This window comes from Charadrius vociferus, unplaced genomic scaffold (assembly GCF_000708025.1).
Source record: "Charadrius vociferus isolate BGI_N301 unplaced genomic scaffold, ASM70802v2 scaffold72, whole genome shotgun sequence".
In the NCBI taxonomy this organism is placed as follows: Eukaryota; Metazoa; Chordata; class Aves; order Charadriiformes; family Charadriidae; genus Charadrius; species Charadrius vociferus.
Window position 1 is genome coordinate 570,589 of NW_009647830.1, and position 22,049 is coordinate 592,637.

Sequence of the window (22,049 nt, forward strand, 5' to 3'; positions counted from 1 at the left end):
ATTATTTCTATGCATTTGTACAAGTGTCCACTTCATAGTAGCCAGTCTGAATAGCAGTCATGGCTGTACAAAGCTTCTAGGAAATAAGTACTGCATTTTTGTGTCTCCTCTATCCCTGCCCTCTTAGATATACAGTCCTCCTTTAAAAATCCTTTAAAAATGCTATCACTTTAAACTGATACATATTACAATTCATAAATATGGATTATTCCATGCAATGTATGATACTTTCTAGTTGCAATTCTCTGCCCTTTGTCAGAGTTCACTCTCTTAAGAATCCGCTTCAGCAAGTGAAATCTTCCTCAACTTCATCTGATATTTCCAGTTGAAAATGGGAAACCCTAGTTATGAGATTGGCAAATCAAGATAGAATTCAGGACTCCATCTGCAGGAGGTATATGTTCATATATCAGCTCACCTGATATTTGCATGGTACTTCCCAGTTGATGCAGATTCTGCCCGTCTACTTATCTACAGAACAGGATCACAGCGATCCATTCTTTCCTCACCCATTCCTCAGGTGAAACGTAAGCACACTTGCTTAAGCAGCAGAAATACATATACGATAGGAAGGTCAGATCTGGCCAATCGGAGTCCTCAGTTCACAGGTAAACATAATTATTGGTGTTTGTTCATCAGTCTTCCTCATACTGAGTGAAACATAAGTAAATTAGAGCAGAATGAAGCAATAGTAACATTTTAGGCCTGTCATGCTTCAGCTATTTCTGGTTTAAGGACCTGATGAACTTTTTACAACCTATATTGAAGCATTTATTTACTCTGACATTGTAGATAAGAACTGGTTAACTCTGAAAATAAGTTGCATTCTAAATCTAAAGTATCTAATTACACAGTAAGGAAGTTTCATGTACTTATTAAAGATGGGCCAACAACTGGATCAGGTTCTCTGGTGACGAGTTTTCTACAACCTCTTTTTCCTGATATTCTGATCAGGCTGTTACCTGAGCAGAATCTGGGCTATAAATTATGGGCCTACAATGGAATAATTCCCATCAATATTAGTGCATTTTCTGATCCCTTAGATTCACTTTCTGCTTTCCTGTTTACAGTTCCTAGTCTTAAATGACTTTAATTCATGTGTTTCTACCAGTCTGGAGGATGTTTTTGAAAGATGTACCACCCTAAATCCTTTTAGCTTGGTAAAATAATCCTCTTCATTACACGATGCTAATATTTATTGTCATCATGCACATTATTCCACCTATCCAAGAAAATGTTATTCTCAGTAGGTGTAACATGTTTGAAAAGCTGAGCTATTTGGTGCCTTAGGGGAGTATCCACCTGATGTGTTTCACAGCGGAAAGCTGACCATTCCATTGCAGACAAGTATCATCCTTTTGTGAATGGCCTAATTCTGTGGAAGCGATTGAAGGTGTTACCAGCACCTCCTTGTCATTGCCTTTCTTTCATAGGTGGCTACTCCCAGATCTGACTTCAGCAAAAGGGTTTCTGTGAGAACTTTCTAATTCATCTCAAGCAAAATAAAGCAGTTGAACTCAACTACTCTACCCAAATGGGCACAGCTGAACCCAAACTGGCACAGCTGATTTGCCCTAAGCAGATCAGAGGCCGTTCTTACAAACAGCTCTAGCAGTTAGAGCTGTAGAGTGATACCTTCTGGCTGATGGGTAGGTGGTGATGTTTTCTGTTGCTACAGCTATTTGCTAAATGAAACTCTGTCCTCTAAATTTCATGTGATGCTAACAGAATATAAATCATTCAGGATTTCTATGTGTGGCACTTACATTGTGTGACTTTTCAACCAGTTGTGTAAGTGGGATTTTAATTGGATTAAACTATGCCTCTCTGCATCAAACTGTAGTTCAGAAACATAGATGGCAGACTTTCTGTTTCTAATCAAGAGAACTGACCTATATTTGGAAATATCGAGGAAATATCTCTGTGGGAGCTCCTGACCAGCAACTAGTTGTTGGTTCATACAGTTTTTCGTAACCATATTTTTTATTCTCATAAGTATGTAAAGCAGTCAGAGAAAAGTATTGAAATGAAATTTTCTTACTTATATCTGCTCTTTTAAGACAAGGAGAAAGTTTCTGTAGGTTCTGGTAAAATCCAGGTAACTAAGATACTTCTGCAAATAGCCTGAAAGAGGCTCGTTTGCAACTTTTGTTTCAAACAGCTGCAGATTAATAATTTCTCTTCCCCCCTCCCCCCCCTTTTTTTTTTAACTTGTACTTTTAGCTATTTAGGTGCTTTTTGCTCTGTGTTAGTAAGAGAGCTTAGTAAAGTGTCATTTGTGATGGAGTCTGAAAGTTGATAATTGTCTTCTAACTTCATCCATTGCTTTTCTGTGTCTGAATTATTGTAGCCTATTGCTTGTTTATCCCATAACTAAATCTGAAATTGAACTAATGCTTTTCTGCGTGCTTAGTAAAGCCACACATTGACCCTCCTAGCATAGTCAATTAATAGCAGGTTAATTCCATGTTTCAATTGCACATATGTTTCCAAAATGTCCTGAGCTGATATCTGGGATCAGCCAAACTTTCACGCTCTGTGCAACTCAGGTGATCTGGCTTCTTAACTTGATGACTAGTTTAGCAGAAGTATCCAACAATCATTATTTAAAATGCTGACAGGTTTTCAGTTCCTCTCTAAGGTAAGTGTATCTGAGTCATCTGAAGTGGGGTATTGTATTGTCTGCGTGGGTACCACCATCAGTACTCCTTGTCTGCTAACGTTTGACCTCTAAGAAACAATTCAAGTGCCTAAATGGAGATGTCTAGACCCTTTCTGGCCTCTTGCTACTTTCCCAGAAAGACCCAGGTTTCCAGGAAGTTGTATGTCACATCTGTCAGCCCGTGCAGTCACCTTGGATACCCTACTGTGTCTAAAATGGCCATATATGTCTGTTTAGTCACCTGAATATCTTCCCTTCTTTTCACAGAATCTGGCTTTAAGCACTGTGTGTGTGACACTGCTTTTAAAGTGACTACAGTTATTTGTGAAAAGTAAATGTCTTTTAGAGATTGTGAATCTGCCTAGAAAATTAATAGTCTTAGCTAGATTCTTTTGTATGTCATCATTTAGATTGATTTTTTTTTTTTAAAAGATCATTTATGTTTTGTGAATACTTTTCAAAAGAATTTATATGGTTATCCTTTCACATTTGCAACCCCCAAATAAATCATAAGGGGAAAATTAACATCTATTCTTTATTCCTTCACTTTCCCCGTGTAGTATTAATAGCAAAAATGATGTAGTGAGTTGCAAGCTTGCTAAAAACCATGACTTTCAGGGATTAGTTTCAGAACAGTTACATGTAAATAATTATATAAAATTTCAGTAAATATTCCCCATAGAGTTGAAAAACTTTGCAGTTTGGGATATAATCTTCTATGACTGCATGTATCTACATCTAGAACTGGATTGTAATTCTACAAGCAGAGACACTTTCTAGACATTTTTAATATTTATACGCTTTCTGTCCTTATAGCTTTGTTTCTGCTACCTAACAGGAAATTTTGAAAAAAATTTATCGAGGCCATTTGGGGTGGGGTGGTTGTCTTTATTTAACATTATTTCTTATGAAAGCAGCAATTCCATTCCTGCTGGCTTTGAAATATAATTATGAGCTTTTATGGGGAATGAAGAGAGGAGAGACAAACTACTTTGTATCACATGTTAAGTATCATGAAAGTACTGCTCAGATCAGAAATATATTCTTTATCAAGGTTAGGGAAGAGAGCAGTGTATTATCACTGCAAGTGCCAGAGTATGTATTTTGTATTCTTTCTACTTTTATCTCATGCTTGGTGAAACTGAATTGTTACTTGGGAAATCCGTCCTTCCAAATACAAGTGATGAAATTGTTGAGCAACATCTCCTTTTAGAAGCTGCATTCTAAAAATCATTCATTATTTTTCCAGTCTCTTTTGGCTTGACAGTTACTGTTTTGTTCCCACTTGGTGTAGGACTTTGTCATTCCTTCTTTGCATTTGATGTGTGAAATATCAGGAGGGGAAAAATTAATGAGGTTTCATTAGAGTCTTCAACAAAAGGATATGGTTTCAAGAGCTCATCTGTCACATTCCTACTGCTTTGCACTGATTTTGGTTATTAAGAGTCACCAAATTTTCCTCTTCTATTACTCTTCCCTGCTGTACTGCATTGTCAAATTAACATGTACTTTCTGAGCACAGCCACAGCCCACTCAACTGCTAGCTTTCTCCTGCAAGAAGAGATTGCCACAGAATTTCTAAGTGCAATTATAAGTTATCTTTCTGCAAAATGTAATTTTGCATCAATTTCCATTAATTTCTCAGAATTTCTTATGAAAGATTGCTTGAGTGTTACAAAGAAATACTGTTGGTTTTTTTCCTTTTTTGCTGCATGGTAGAGTTGAAATATTCACGTAAAATTTTAGTCAGAACATAGATGTTGAATTAGTCCAGTGTTTTACTTGGGGAATGTTGAACATTATTTTATCTGCCTGAAATTTTTAGTCCATAAACATGTTAATATGTTAGTTTCCTGAAGCATTCTTATTTTGATGAGCAGGTATAAGGCGAATTCTTATACTGTAAAATGTGATGGTTTACGAGAGGATGTCTGTCATTAAGACATCTAGGAACCATATCTTATATAGTCATATAGAAAGAAATTCTCATGGAAACGGCATTATGGAGGTGGCAGCTGCAGCTCTATATTTTTGTCTAGGTTGAATTTGCAGTTAAAGATTAACCCTTTATGTGATCTATGTAAAATATTAAGTTTATGTCCCCCTCAAATACAGAATATGCTCTACAAGCATCACAACAAATTTCTAAAAATGTACAGGAGAGTCAATACACCTCTATAACAGTTAAAATTAACTCTATTTGCACTAGACTATACTCCCATGGCTGAAATTTTGGGCAAGAAATTTTGGATATTATAATGTGCTTAGAATTAGCTGTAATTACCAACTAATATCTTTCCTCACTGAAAGCTTTTTTCTTCATTAGAAGCTGGCAAGCAGTGTTCAGAAAACTCCATATGGAACTATCTTTCCCCTGAAATCTTTCTCCTCTTTTGCAGTTCATGGTGGGTCATTGTGAAAATGTGAAATGTGGACAGTGAAACTACCACAAATGTAGTGATAGTAAGGTAGTAAAATCCTTCAGTACACAGTCAAATGCAGACTGTAATGTTAATGGGTAGTTATGAAGCTAGTAAGAGCAAACACATAATCCACAGAGAACTTAACTGTGATTTCTAAGGGACTGTATGGCTTTGAGAAGATGGTAACATTGGAACCTGGGCACAGAGCCTGGAGAGCGCCAACACCAACCTTGCAAATCACCTTCTGGTGGTTTCCTTAGATTTAGGAGGAAGCATAAGGAGAAGCAGCAATCTGGCTGGACACTGTTGCTCCTTTTCTGCGTTGTTGCTGGTGACAGAAGCAGCCCACATTCTCCGTTAGTTGCTTAGTAATCGTGTTGTTATATCTCCCACACAGGTCCATGGTACCTTGCTATAACACTTACTAGAGTGAGAAAACATTGCACTGCCTCATCAAAGATATCTGCAGCCAACATACTGCCATCAAAGAGCTGGAGCTTGGTCAGACCACCATGTCGTTTGCTGTGTGACATAATACCTTCCCGAATATTGCTTTCAGTTTTTAAATACTTTGAATTTTCCATCTTGCACATTTTCTTGCTGATCATCCCATCGTATGATATCACTTTGGCAGTACAACCAATATCATCACTACTGGAGGTATTGTAGTGTGTCCAAACCAATCTTTTCCATGCAAATAAGATGACTTCTTTGCTTACCATCCTTCTATGGGAGGGTACTCTCCCAGTATTACTCAGCTGTGACAGTTTTATCAATCAACTGAGTGTGAGAAAGGGGAGTTGAGAATAAATTTTGGGGCAGATATTACACATGTGCAGAGTATGCTGCTAAAAACATCTTTCTGGATCAAATGAAAACAGACCTTGAATAGATTAATAGTGCAGGTATCACAATACAGTTGTTACCATAGCTATAGAAGAAATTTCTAGTGGATTTTTATTTTACATTAGAAACTTGTGCCATGGCAACAGCAATGCCTGTTAAAGATGTAACTCCGTCGTTATAATTTATCTATTACAGCTCTTTTCATTACTATTATTAACAACTGTTATTCTACTGAATGTACTTTAGTTTTGAATATGGAATCTCTTGAGATACAAATGTGAATAAGCTGACTTCCAACTTTACGTGAATGCAAAATTCACAGTATTTAGTATGCTCCTGATTTTCTTAATGTGCTCTGTTATCTTGGAGTCAGATTCAGAAAATAGAAATGTGAGTTTGATGAAGCATCTGTGAATTATAACTCTCAAATACTGAAAGTGAGAAATGGTATTCCACAGAGTTCTATATGTGTACCACAAGCAACTATGTTGGGGTGCACCAGTGTGTAAATAAATAGGTGATTGAATTGCAATCTTCTTCCTAAATGCCACTTTGGTTGTATATAAACTGGTGATAATAGCAATATGTATCTGTGGCTTTGAGATTATGGAAGAACTGAATTTGTTTTGCAGTTCCAAATGTAAGCGTTTTCCCTGCAACACAGGTATGGCACTATCACAGTGATTTTCAGAAGTATTCCACTCAGATGGGTAAGCTGTACGTGAACTTGTAGTAACACTAAAGATCTGTAGAAAAGAAATCTGCTTATGTTTTGGTATTTAGGATACTATTTACAAGTAAAAAGATAAGGTGGTAAGAAAAGCAGTATCTGATGAGGAAGCAAGGTCTTTTTCTGTTGGCTTTTTTTAAGATTACAAAAATAACTTTTTTCCTTTTGCAAGAATATTTAGGTGTCATAAGCAGAAAACTTCTCTCCATTGGGATTCCATCCAAGAGCTTGAACTTCTTCACCTATTCTCTCTCCCTGGTATCCCTACGCTCTTTCTTAAAGTCCATTCTCGGAAGACTCATTCAAAACCCATGAGAAAGCAAAACTGGCATCGTTATCTTACTGTTCACTGAGTATAGACCTATGCAATATAATCGCATAGCATTTCTTAGTGCCAGTTAAGTTTGTTGAAACAAATAAAAATAAAACATCAAATGAACAGGCTCAAAACATATGATAAAGTTAGGGGAAAGAACACAATAGGAATGGAGAGTCTGAATTTCTTAGATATACTGGTAGATTTAAGATTAATTCTAACCATACAGGACATTGATCATCAGTATAGACAACTTAATGAGAGGGTTTTTTTTAAATGCACAGCAGTATTCAAAAGAACAAGAATAATTTTGACATGTTTAAAAACAGAAAATAATCCATAAAATGTCACACTTTGTGCCTCACTACTAAGCTGTAGAAGAAATATTGATTTCAGTATCAGTTGTCTTAAAATTTGTGGCAGAAATATGCAACAATAGAAAGACACCAATCTCAGATATGGGTAAGTCTTAAAAGCTAAGGAATTTTTTTTTTAATTTTTTTTTTTTAAGTAAAATTGCTTATTTTATCAAGGATACAGAAGCAGCGTTATATTATCCTGTTTAGAGGCTTTCATACTTTAAGATCTTGAGACTCAGATTTTGGATATTCACATAAGCAATGAAAACATGTTGCAGTTTTAGATATGGTGAGGTTTGAAGAGGTTATTTAATATCTCATGCATCAGGTCTTAGGTCAACAAATACTGACTTGGAATAAGAAAGAAAAGTGTACTCTGGGAAATTATTTTATGACTCTGTTGCATGGGTTATTTTTTTCCTTCTATGATTTCTTTAGAACAATACAGTGAGTGGTAGGCTACTATACTATTTAGAGAAGTGGTATAGTCCATCTGTGCGCTCTCATTATTCTCTGAACATAAAAGTATTAAACATTAATTGCATTAGGAAATTAAAATAATACAAATCTGTATTAAAAGAGCATTAGATTTAACAGTTATCAATTCAAAAGTCAAAAGATTCAGAATTATAATTGGATTATTAAATTGTTGGTTGGAAGGGACGTCTCGAGGCCATCTAATTCATCCTCCTTTTTGGAGCAGGAAAGGCATCAGGTCAGACATGACTTTTCCTAGACAGGTCTTGAAAACTTCCAAGGATGGACGTGTCACCTCTCTGGATAACCTGTTCTAGGGCTGTGGTGCAGCATGCAATGCTGCTTGCTTCTTAACCTTTATTGTGACCACATACTATTTTTTTTTCCATGACAACCCGTCTTTTTCATTGCCCAATATAGATGTGGTTTGCATTGCTCGAAGTCATGAGGTGAAGAAGGCATAGCTGTGAGATCTTTGCTTCCTTTTTCGTATAATTAACAAAGCAAAAGGTATCAAAGAAAAGAAATGACAGCTGAGGCAGCTGAACACCGCTCTATCTCTGCCAGAGCTTTTATTATGCTGATCAAGACAGACCAAACTTTATCCAAGTAGTTATTAACAGCATTCCTTTTTTCTTTTGAATGCTGAATTTGAGACGTTAGGGGCCTGCCTTATGGAACTGCTGAAGTCAATAGCAACTGTGCTTTGAAAATATTCTGTGTTACACAGTGTTAAGTACTCTGAAGAAAGCAAAATTTAAAGAATTTCAAATTGGATGCCTAAAATTTGTGGACATTTTCAGCATTATTTCCTTGTGCCTTATCTCTCATCTATCAAATTGGGATGTTATCACATTACAGCCCCACCTTGTAAAGATATGTGAATTCATATTTGTGAACCCCTTAAATAATGGGCCTCAAAAAAAATCTGAGGAGGTTCTGAATAATTTTATATTCAAAGAAGAATTGAATGTTGTGTAGTAAATAGGTAATAGGACCACTCTTTTTGAACAAAGAGAAGATAAAATGTTGAAGAGCTGCTCCTTCACTGAGCAGATTTTATTCTGAATGCTAAATGAAACAGGAAGGGTTTTTTTTTTTTTTTGAAAAATAGTAGGTGATCACATAGAAAGTGAAATACAGTACTGCTGACACATAAGAAGACTAAAGGTTGCATGGGCAACCTTTGTTGTCATCTTCCCTGGCTTCCTTAAAGTGTTTATGTGTATGTCTTGATACCCTGGGTATTTCAAAGATGAAAATTGTACCTACAGTAGAATATATATACACACACTTATATATGCACAATACAATAACTGTACTGAAAGATCAAGCTGAAAAGGTTCATACAATATACCTACAATATTTGAATCCATTGCAAACTTCTACTTCAACTAACAAAATAACCAACAGTAATGTTTTGATATTCTGTCACTGCTTCACTGCTAGAAAGTGAGACGGACACACACACACAATTTCTGGTGGTCACTACGTATATTTACTGATCACAGACGAATGGGAGTTGTCAGAAACAACATCTTTTGTCTACAGTAAACTGAATAAACTGAACAAAATCAGGGCATGAGATGATGTTGTTGTTTGGCAGCCTGTACTGTTAAACTGTTGTGTGGGTTTTGCCAAGGTATGGCCAATACCAAATAGTACCCAGCCAGACAGTACCCAGACATTGCACAAGTTTTAGCTGAGGCCGGAGACCATTCCCAGTAATTGTTGGGATGGGCCAGCTCTGTCTTGAGAGGGAGGAGAGTTCAGTTTAAAGGACATGAGCCTACTAATTCCTTTAGATCCTAAGAGCTGTTGGACAGTTTTATTTAGTAGTATAGATGTAACAAAGATATTAGTGAAGATGATGTAGATATTAATTAAATCCTTGCAATCCAGGTGTCCGTATGCTTTTCTTTTTTGTGATTTATTCTTCTTTCTTACTTTGTCCTGACAAAAACATTTACCTCTTAAATGACTTCAATAGACAGCTGTAAGACTCGTCTCCAGAACAGCAGAATAGGATTCAGTTCATGACTAAGACATCTAAATGTAGGTATCTGAATGCAAACTGGATGTCATGTGCCATTATAGTCATCGGTAGTCTAGTCAATACAGTTAACAGAGTACAGGGAGTGATTCAGCTGACCAGCCACAACATATAGTGAGTGGCATCACTCTTTAGGATCCAATGACTTTATCAACGTGGCCCCTGAATATGGTGGCAGCTTATATACTTCTTGCCCGTGTAGATATGTAAAATGAGATATCTTAATCTGGAGCAGAATCCCAGCTACTGAGTTTTTCATGGAAGGGGAAAATACCAGTGTCAATCGTTATTTGCATTACTTATTTTTCCTTTTAAGTTCACCTTCAAAATCGCAGACATACAATTAATTCAGCAACTTTCAGAAATCAAAGGAAGTGCCAATGTCCGATGTCCTCCTTCTCCCCTGCTTTTTCCCCCCCCAAACCAACTTTTCTGGCATTATTGATTCCTTAAGCTCTGCCACATTCAATCTTTCACCATAACACCCCACATATTTTCAGTTGTAAAATGTCTGAAGTGTATATTCTAGTCAGTTGTTTCCCAAATAAGTAGATTTTCTTAGGTTGCATTCCTAATCTTGATTAGAATGTTATCATGATATTTTAACAAAGAAGAAAAAAGTGTGATTTTATATTTTTAAGCTGCTGACTAGTAAAAGAGCTGATGGTGTTTTGAAGTACACACCAAAATCTTTCTTCTATCATTCATATAATCAAATACTGCCTTATTTTATAAATGATATTTTGAGATTTGTGGGGTGTTTTTACAAGCAGGTATTTCAGCAAATAGGAGGAAACTGCTCAATTTCTTTGCAAATTGTTACATGGTGCTCCATTTGATTCCTTCTTGTAGCTATTGCTGTGCTTACGATCCTACAGTTAGAGTCTTCATATGAATATACAACTTCTAGCAGAAGGAATGAGGTGAACATATTTGTCTTTAATGAAGAACTTCTAGAGATGCAACTGTTATTGGGGACACAGTTATTCTGACAAAGATATGCTAACTTAATGCTTTGTGGACAGAGTGACGTTATCCACACCAACACTTTAAATGAGGCAGCACTGGTAGAAAAAAGGTCTACTTTATTTTTTTTTCTGCTAGTCCTTACAGCAACAGGTATAAAAAGAACTATACATTTTTAATAATCTAGTCTGAACTGTGCCAAAAAGTGCATTTTTCTGTAGTTCCTTTTTTTTGCGTGTGTGCTAAATTGCATATAAAATTTGTTTCAAAAGGCTTTGATTTCCTATTCTTTTTTTCCCGATGGTTACTATTACTCTGAATCTATTCTCACAATTTCCCAGAAATAAAACACTCAGATCTATTTTTTAAAGACTATCAGTAAAAAGGCATCATAGTGTAAATTCACTATTATTATAATGACTATAAAAAGAAAAATTACTAACAATACTTCTGACAATATTGGTTCTTCATGTGTTTTGCTACCTACTAGCTAATTCATCATACTAAACTGTATAATTTGTACACTTTTCAACTGAATAACAAATTAAAAAAGAGACCATCGAGTTGATGGAATAGCAATGACCTATTTTATTTTATAAATTTGTTTTTTCCCGGATGTGATGTGTAGCACTGAGCTGGTTTGGCTGTTTTTCAACCAGTCAGGATAAAATAGTCAAGTTCAAGGAGAGAATTTTTCTTTTAAGAGTCTAATGAACTAATTCATGGCATAAGTATCTTTTGTTTCAGTACGTAAGTAAGAACCAAGCAGCATACAGAAGTCATTTTGTGGAGAGTAAGGGTCTTGTTGTTCACAGTATTTTGTCACCCGTTTTTTTGGTTGGTTGGTTGTTTTTTTGTTTTTTTTTTTTTACAAGGTGCTTTCTTGTTTCAGAGCGTCTTTGCCAAGGAGAAACATCCACTGAAAGTGAGCTTCCTGAAGGACACCCCGCTGAACAGTTTGCAGGTTTACTTCATGGATCGTCACCTGCGTGTGACCCACCTGACAATCCACTCCAGCTGTACAGCAAAGCAAGCCAGTGCAGTGGTCCACTAGAAAAAAACATTTTGAGCAAGAGCACAGTGCAGCAGATACAGCTACGGAAAGAGAGCAACACCGATCCTCCTGTGAAGAAAAAAAAGCCACCAGTTGTAAACAGAACCATATTTCATACTAAAACCAAGCCAGTAGAAAATCATACGTTGGTTGGCACGTCAACAAGGATAAGTGAACAATGGGTTATTACCACTGGGGGATTTGTGGAGCGTGCATGCACGCTTGGGAGGATACGATCTTTACCAAAGACTTTGCTTGAAATGCATTTGTGCAAAAATGTTTCAAAATCCGATTCTAATCTTATCACCCATCCACCAAATGACAAAAAAGCAAGAAGCAACTGGAGCGAACCCACGCCAAAACAACAGTGCTCCAAAGGGAATTCGGAGAGAACACCTTCCTTCACATCAGAATGGGAAGAAGTAAGTTTTGTTCATTTTTCAGTAGAAGCAAATACATGGTATTGTGAAAATGCTGTCACTGTTTTCCATTTCAGAGATGAGATGAAATAAAAAGTGCATTGTCCACATTGCAAATCCTCAGAGAGTGTGTCATAGTGCATGGTAGTTTGGCAGCTGGCACAAAATGCAATGCACTTCTGTTCAAAATGCTGCACACTTAATTAAGTCTATTGTTTCCATAGTGAATGAAGTTAACCAGAAGTAATTCTACAATTTGTTGTGACATTGAAATTATTTTCTACTAAAGCCCTCACCACTGACATTAATAAAAGGGGTAAAATTCATTGTAGCTATGCCCATTATTTACTTATTTGCTAATTATTTCCCACTATAGCAATGCCCGCTAGCAAGAGGCAAGAGAAAATGGCAGGAATGGAGAGTCTAAGTTTTTGAGGTTGATTATGCATTCCACAAACTCTCCCAATGTAACATATCCCCTAACTGGTGTATAGCCTCTGTACACTATATACTTGACTCTTGTGTGAAGTGGGAATACGCTTATAGCTATGATGAATTCAAGACTATTAAAAGTAATTTCCATAGTGAGTTTGTAGGGCACATGCTTGCTCATACAGGAGACTTTATTTTAGTTTTCGAGGTAGATTTAAAATAATTTTTAGACACATTATTTTTTTTTACTTTTTTTTTTCCTCCTGTGCTCAATTTCAAGAATGTAAACGATTCTTCATAGACGCAAAAGTTCCCGTCTTACTGAGGTAAATGAAGAGTGGGAAATGTTTAGATCTTTACTGCTATTATAGAGAAGCAAGCATTTCTTTTTAAAATGACCACAATGGGGAAATATATATATCTATAGAGTGCCATTTTATTGCAGAAAGCACCCAGAGCTTGTTTGGGTGATTGGTTATTTTTCTAGAAAAAGGTTTCTAGCTCATCTAAATGTCTGATTTGATAGGACACCTGAAGGTAATTTTTCTTGTAAAGGAGATACTTTCTCAGTGGAAAGGTGCTTAGGATTAGGTTTTGATAGTAACTTGGATACACTGTTATGAAATCCTGAAATGAATCAGGTCCAAGTTTTCCTTTTTAGGGAGACATCAAGGTTTGATTGTTCCTAAGAGGAAGGAAAATGTTTATTAAAAAAAAAAAAAAAGGTATGATTTCTAAATCTGCAGATTCTAACATAATTCCCAGATTTTCTCCTGTCACTAGTGACTGATACATAGCTTTTAGAAAGGAGACAGTTTTCCTAATGGTCCTAATATTAAGCTCAGTAAAACCTGGTTCTCTATGTCTGCCGCCTTAGGCGACATCAGCCTTTTGATTCACTTTTTGTTTTGTCCTGTTCTTAGGGAAAATAAAATAGCCATAATAGTTTTGACATAGTAAGTTCAATGTAATTTAGAAATGTGCAAATGAGTTTTGGGATCAATGTAGTGCTGTTTCACAAACAATGTCATTCTGAGGTGTGTGGGGACACAGCTGTGTTTCATACCTATTTGGTGGCCTTGGGGCAGATGGAAAAAAGGGAGCTAGGAAATTCTCTGGAAATTGTAATTGAACAATTGCTTTAGCACTTTATAACACACAAAACAATATACTTGTGCATTAATATTACTGCTTAAATAGACCTCTAGTGGTTCACAGTTATCATCAAATGACACAAGCCTATAAAATTAAAATCGATTCCGTCATATGCTGAATATATGCATTTTTCTCCTTTGCATTTATATACTGAAATATGACAAAGTAGTTTCAAAGAATGAGATATATCTAGATGACCAGAATCGTCAGTATGAAAGGAACTGTACTGTAGTATCAACTTTTAGCTTTTGCTAATGTACAAATGTTGCAAAATAAAAATCGAAGTGGAGAAATTAAGTGTCTACCTTTGGTTTTTGCATTTTACAATCTTGATTGTTGTTTTCCTAATGAGAGTAATAATGCCATAAATTTATGCATGAAAACTAAAATAAAATAAGAAAGATAGGGCCGATCAATTGTTTTCACTGTTCTCTCTTTTGCAGATTGATAAAATCATGAGTTCAATAGATGCAGGAATTAATACTGGACTGGGGGAGATGAATGATCACACTACAAGTAAGTATAAACAACTAACTATTGTTTAATTTTGATTTCACTGTCTATAGGGAAACTGTGAATAAAATATTGCTCAGTAACTCACTGTGTTGAAATCATTTGTAGGTATTTGAATAACCATGAAAGGAATCAATGTTGTTTACTGTTAGACATGCATTAGGCCCAGTATCCTGGAGCTGTTACTTTAAATAGTATATTGGAGTCATTAATGTTGCTTTGAAATCTTACCAGAAAAAATATTCCATTAATGTCTTTGTACTGAAGCCGTTCTACTAGGGGGATATTTTCCAATCTTTTTCAGCTGAGGTTTTGTTTGGAATGATGGGACCCTGAATATATATAATCCAATAGCTGCTGACACTTTTTAAAGCATTTTATTATCTAATGCTGCTTCGAGCAAATATTTGGCACAGGGCTGAAAATGTTGCTGACAGCCAGTGACTGGTGTTAGCAAAGACAGGAAAATTTGCAAACCTTCCCTGCCACAGTGAATTCTAAGAACTCTAAGTCATGACTACTCTGTTGGTGTGTCAGCATAAACCTGTGCAACTGTGCTGATAAGAATTTTGAAAGTATTTTACTATGTCTTCTTCCTACCTCATGCAAAGAAAACTGACTTGTATGTTTGAATAATTTGGTCTTGAGGCAAAGCTATGTTAACTCACATGTACCGGTACATCCCTGCTAGCAATTGCATGCAATTACTTGGGTTTATGTATTAGGCAGGAGACTATACACCTTATCACTTTTTTTTTTTTTTTAATATTTTAACAACTGTTAAATTATATCTCTATAGGAAAAAACTGTCTTATCAGTTAAATGGAGTTGACACATCTATTTTAACAGTGGCTGGACAGTGAGAAGGGACTCTAGGAAAAAGAGAAAATGGTATGAATACAAATATAATTGAAGGTAAAACAAGCAGATTCAGATTATTTTTTTCTGAAAGAGTGAGGGGCAATATCATGAAAAGTACTAGGCATGTTGTCCTGGAAGGCTATTTTTTGTTTCTGCAACTTGCAGTGTTGGAAGGGAGAATTATTCATAGGGAAACTTCATGTTAGGAGACAGTTAATAATTTCTGAAGATATTGTAAGTAATTCAGAATTTGCTGGTTACTATTTTTTATCATGGTAGTACACAGACACCAAATGTAAAATCAGGCTACCATTAAGAAGTTGCACAGCAAGTAAGAGCTATAAAAAGGAGACAAAAGCAACAGCATGCACATGCAAGTTTGCATAACTTAGTGATGTGTATGTGCTACTCTGCCCATTCCTGTGACCGACCACTGCTTTTCTTTTTCTTCTTTTTTTCTTTTTTTTTTTTTTTTTTAAGATCAGAACATATCTCACAACTCTTGTCATCAGCCATTTTTGGCTTCTACTGCATGAATTATTTTTCTTGGCATTCAAATGTGGCATTTGGTTCTTCAGCTCTTCCAGTTGGCAGGAGATCTCCTCTTTTCTTCACTGCTTCTTTACCCAGAGGGGACTCTGAGTCCCAACTTTTTTTCTGTTCACTGTGAAGCTTCCTGCAAACCAACATTTTTTCTTTTCTATCAGCTCTTTAATGGTCTTTAGCTAGTTTAGAATGATAATCTGATTTTGCTCTTAACAAAGAAATCAAGCTATGTACTATTAATCAAAATACAACTACTTTTTCTTAAATTTATTTAATTTTGCTGTACGTGCAGACTGCAATACAGATATTTTTTTTCTGATATAGATTTGGCTACATGCAGCTTCACATGTATGTTTTCCATTTCTGGAACTTTTCCAGGTTCAGTCAAACACAGTTTAGGCAGCAAATCAAAGAGAACTATTATAATATCAAATGCATTATATAAAACATGTTATATGTCAATTATAATCTTTTTTTTTTCTTAACAAATTAATAGGGTTATCTAGCAGAAAATAAGGAGTCTTTATTTCTCATAGTTAGCAGACTGAAGTAACCAATCAAGTGGAGCCTTATTACAGTGATATTTATATATTTAACAACAGATTTTACTTGTGTTTTACTGAAGATTGTAGCTTGTGTCAATTACCATTTATTAACTACCACAAGGCAATATACAGGTTTTTCTCATTGATAATACCTAAGAGATTTTTTGATAGGTCTTTGGCCCCAATGCAGGGGTTGCTTTGAAGTTTTCTGCAGCAAATCAACTTGTGTGTGTGTCCGTGCTTCTTTTATTTAAGCTCCTACAATTTATTGGCAAGATGCATCTCAGGTGCCTCAGTGTTCCTCAGAGGTGCCTCACATAACCGCTGCCTAATTACTTACAGGAGCTGGTACTGTCTGGATCCCTATGTGTTTTACTTTGGGTTTTATCTGCCCGAGTGTTGTAGTACCGAGGACCTAAACTCCATCTCGGAACTTCTCTTTCACCTTCTCTCTTCTTCCTGGCTCTGTGCTAAGAGCCAAATACGCAGCCAAATACAAAGATCTGGCCTATGCTTAGGAATAAAAATTAAGTAGTATGGTATCAGGTAATATCATTTTTGATACTTCATCTGTTTATATATAAGTCTATGAGTTTTGTAGTTTTACTTGAATATATGTGTAAAAAGACTATCCAGTAGAGATTAAAAATAATGTATTTAATGTTCAGACTGTACAAAGTTGTTTCTCTTAGTGTTGAACTGAAAGCATCTAGCTTATTGAGCACTGTATTCAGGAAACTTCACTTTTCTTGTCTAATAACTTTTTAGCAAACAGTAAAATTTCTGATAATACTGAAGAGCACATGTAGCTTGATAAGGAATCCTTCATTTTAATACTTACTTAGTCCTGTACTTCATATTATACTTCAGTGTTTTTATGAACTGTTAGTAAAAACAAAAATATATTCAATTCAAGCACAAATATTCTTAATCTACCAGGCATGAAGAGCTCTTTATACTACATAGCATCTCATTCTCCATGAAAAACATTTGAGAGGAAATATGTCATACACTGATAATTCAATAGTTATATTTAAAATTAGACAATGATGACATCTTGTGATTAAATCCTTGAATGGATTTATAGGAACTTTAGCCAATAGTTTCCTACTGGTGAAATCTGGAAAGACTTCTTTTAGGTCTCCAGGGGAAATTCTTAAGAAGCAATTAGAGGAGCAGTGAAAGGAGAGAATCAAAACTGGCTGTGTGTGGTCATAAGGACTTCATCCAGGGCATGCATTCAGAAAGAAAAAATTTAAAGCAGAGCTTTCAGTTTTGTAGCAGTACAGGGTACTGGAGGACTTGAAACTACAGAGGCGAAGATGGCTGCCCGTGTCCTCTGAGGGCATATAGCATTCAACATCTGAGTAGCTTACCACTGAAATCCAACACAGGAGTGCTGACCAGAGAGCAAGTAAGAAATCATCTCGATGACAACAGACCAAAAAAAACCACTACCCCAAGGAGTACAAAGAGTCCATTACCAAGAGGAAATAAAAGATGATGCTGGCTAGTAACCTTCTACTCAAGGTGTTGTGGAGACATCCATGCCACCTGGCGCTTACATTATGGCTGGTGTGTTTCTTCACGAGAATCCAAATTTGCTAGGTTGCAAAGGATTCTACCAATCACTGGCATATGATAAAGAATACTAATGATACTGCCGAAAATGATCCTAAGCAAATCAGAAATCCTTATAAGGCTTTATGGCTATGGATAAAGAGGCTGAAGATTCAAGAGATATTATTGTCTCTCCTCTCACGTCCAAGTCAAGCATCAGTCAGATACACCCTAAATATAACTACATAGCTTCTATTCCGAGAGAAGAGAACTTTAAATTAAAAACCATGTGGCAAGGACAAAAATCATCATCTTAAATAATGCAAATTGGACATAGGTCTAACCCCTGAGAAAGACAGGATTATTTAAAACAGGATTAAAGAAGTGACTAGACAAAGAGCCATGGGTCAGTTTGCCAGGTATCTTAGCTTTTTGTATACTAGTAGAAGAAGAAAGGGGAACAGAGAAGAATTAACAGAAGAATTAATGAGGAATAGACAAGAATTAATTGAAGATTATGGCAAAGTTGGCACTGAAGAAAATTTATAGTGTATATTACACTAGTAGTCCAGTCACGTGGAGGATATAACTTCTTCAGCAAGAAGAGGAAATGTTGGCTTGTTTTTCAAAAATATGATGGTTGCTTTGAGATCTCAAAAATAGGATTAGTTAGAGCTGTTAAATATCTGTTGGTATCCATGAAGGCAGAAAAGTACATGGTTGTTACTGGTACTTATCCAAAGCCATTGGACTTGATAGTAATGGAAGATTTTAGTTACCACAGCACTTGTTGGAAAAGAAATTACACTGACAGACTGGCCAGGAAAAAAAAAAGTCTCAAGAAGGTAGATGTCAATAAATTCAGATAATTTATTTTGAAAAAAATATCTAGTGTGCAAGTAAAAGAGAAATCTGTGGGTTCTTCAACAAAACACTGCTAAAAAACATAGTACAAGCTTCACCAATGTGAAGAAAAGAAAGTGTAAAAGACCAGCTTGGCTAAATTGTCATTTTTATTTTCACCTTAGACATAATGAAGAAAATTTCTCTATATACTAACCATGGTAGAATAACACACACACACGCATGTACAGACAAGTAAGAAGTGCCCAAAGCACTCAGTGAGGTGCAACTAGCAAGAGAAATGAAGATTTAATATAACATAATTATATTAGTCCGTTAATAGGGAGAAGAAGAACAAGGAAACCTTTGACACCTAGAAGAGGTACTACAAGAAAGGGAAAGCTGCTCATAGTAGGTGCAGAGAAGGCAAAAACGTGTAATGACTTTTTATCACACATGTTTACTGAAAAGGTCATTGGTGAGCATATGACATGCACAGCTAATCCTAGGGCTAGAACCTCAATTGTAGATAAGGAAAGAACAGGTTATATAGGTTAGGTATCTTAAAATTGATGTATTGAACTTCGTTTTGTGTTACATAAATGTCTGAAATAAACTTAGACCTGTTAGTGGGTTTCTGTGAGAATTTTTGGAGGATGGATCAGGTACAAACAAAAGCAAATGGTGTAGAGCTTATCTTTTAAAGGGGGAAGGAAGGAGAATGTGGGGAATTCTTTTCAATTCATAGGAAAGCTGCTGAACAGATAAAGTACTTAAAGTAGATAGAAAATAGCAAAGAAATAAGTAAGACACAACATGGATTTGCCAAAAGCAAACCTATTAAAGCAATCTAATTCCCACTAGGAGCAGATAAAAGATTTTGTAGGTAAGGAAAGAGCTGTAGAAGGACTTCAGTTCAGGTTTTGATATTTTCTCATGAGTTTTTCTTGTAAGAAAATCAAGGAAACATGGGCTTGATGAAAATAATGGTGGGTCAGACAGCTAAATCTTATTCTTAATGTCTAAATTCAGACTTCCACAGTGTAGACTGCGTTGAGTACATGTGAGCCACTAATACTGAGTTAGATAAGGCAGGCATTTCTTCAATATCATTCATCATATCTGAATGTCTGAACTATGGCAAATGGTGCTAGAAGTAGCTATAAAGGGAGCTAGAGGACCTCCTCAGATGTAGCTGTCTAAAACTAGATAAAACTCCCCCTCTTCTCCCCAGGACAAAATTATAAAGGCAATAGTGAAGCATTCAGATAGATTATTAGGGAGATTATAACCTCTGTAACATTCAGCAGCATCTTAAAGGCTTCTGGATATTTGGCAGAATTTAAAAAATAATGGTTGGTGTATAAATGACCTTGGCTTGAGTCAGTTGAACAGATTAGGTCAGCGTTTTAAGTCACTTTGAGTCTATTTTGTAATGATTCTCTGATTACCATGTAACATGGTTTAGATGGAACCTGTCTACAAGGTAGAGTTTAATAAATGGAACAGCTGTCTTTTTTTTTTTTGGCATAGTAGATACTTTCACTGATTAGTAACATACATTTTGCAAAGGACTTTGAAAAGCTAATATGTTTAAATATCAGCCATCTGCACTTCTCTGGTAAAAAAGAAGAAACACTCCAATTTCGTATTTTCTTTGCCTAATTATAAACAATTTTTTTTCTACAATAAAAAAGTCTTTCAAGGCACGCATAGCAGTATTTCTGTGTTACTTGGAGCCAAGTAGCTGTTTGGAGGTGTGTGATTCAGAGTTTACTTACACTTGCAAGTCACTTGAAGGGGAATAATCAAGAAATAATCTACTTCGGAGGTAATTTTTTTTTTTAACATGTGTACTAGGTATCATATCATCATCATCATGATTAAAGCAAGAATTGTTTCAAGTCAGAGCAATTAAAATAATAACAAGGAAAATAATTGTTGCAGGTCATGCCATATCAAAATAGTTTATCATAGAATACCAGGTTGGAAGGCACCTCAAGAATCATCCGGTCCCACATTTCTTGGCAAAACCACGGTCTAGACAAGATGGCCCAGCACCCTGTCCAGCCAAATCTTAAAAGTGTCTCATGTTGGGGAAGCCACCACTTCCCTGGGGAGATTATTCCAATGGCTGATTGTTCTCATTGTGAAAAATTTTCCTCTTGTGTTCAGTTGGAATCTCCCCTGGACTAACTTGTACCTATTACCCCTCATGTTTTCCATATGACTCATTGTAAAAAGGGAGTCTCCGTCTTCTTTGTAGCCACCCTTTAAATACTGGAACATGTGATAAGGTCTCCCTTAAGCCTTCTTTTCTCAAGGCTGAACAAACCCAGTACTCAGCCTTTCCTCATATGGGAGGCTTCTCAGTCCCTTGATCATCTTTGTGGCTCCTCTCTGGACCCTCTCTAGCCTGTCCACATCTTTTTTTTTTGTACAGCAGGGACCAACTGAACACAGTATTCCAGGTGTGGCCTGACAAGTGCTGCGTAGAGTGGGATAATGACTTTATCTCTGCTGGCAATGCCCTTGGTGATGCAACCCAGCATCCTGTTGCCTTTCATTGCTGCTGCAGCACACTGTTCACTCATATTGAGTTTGTTGTCCACTAGGACCCCTATGTTGAACTTCATAAGGTTCTTGTTAACCCACTGTTCCAGCCTATCCGGGTCCTTGCCGTTTTGAAAAGGAACTATTTACCACCACCCTCTGGGTCCAGCCTGTCAGCCAGTTCCCCACCCACCACACTGACCACTTGTCTAGACCGTAACTCATCAGTTTCTCTAGGAGCAGGCTGTGGGAAAATGTATCGAAAGCCCTGGAGAAATCCAGGTGGACAATGTCCACTGCTTGCCCCACATCAACCAAACAGGTTACTTTGTCGTAGAAGGTGATCAGGTTTGTCAAGCATGATTTGCTCTTGGTGAATCCATGCTGGCTTTTCCCAATTGCATGCTTCATTTGACTTGTGATAGACCCCAGGAGGATTAATTCTATAACTTTACTAGGGATTGAAGTAAGACTGATGGGCCTATAATTTCCTGGATCCTGCTTTAAGCTTTTCTTGTAGATGGGGGTGACATTAGCCTTCTTCCAGTCTTTTTGGATGTCCCCTGATCTCCATGACTTCTCAAAGATTATGGAGAGCAGCCTTGCAATGACATCAGCCAGCTCTCTTAACACACTCAGGTGGATATTGTCAGGGCCCATTGATTTTTAGGGGCCAAGCTCTTGTAATATATCACTTACCAACTCTTATTTCACTGATGGTGGGTCTGTGTTTGCT

At 36.4% G+C, this 22,049-nt stretch overlaps 1 protein-coding gene across 1 annotated transcript in view; it reads left to right on the forward strand.

The window, feature by feature from the left end:
- Positions 1-22,049, forward strand: part of ANKS1B (ankyrin repeat and sterile alpha motif domain containing 1B) — a 456,808-nt gene that overhangs the window by 214,299 nt on the left and 220,460 nt on the right. Inside the window, exons 15-16 of the mRNA XM_009882636.1 lie at positions 11,740-12,308; positions 14,336-14,408. Coding sequence (XP_009880938.1) covers positions 11,740-12,308; positions 14,336-14,408 — 642 coding nt within the window. The remainder of the gene's footprint in view (positions 1-11,739; positions 12,309-14,335; positions 14,409-22,049) is intronic.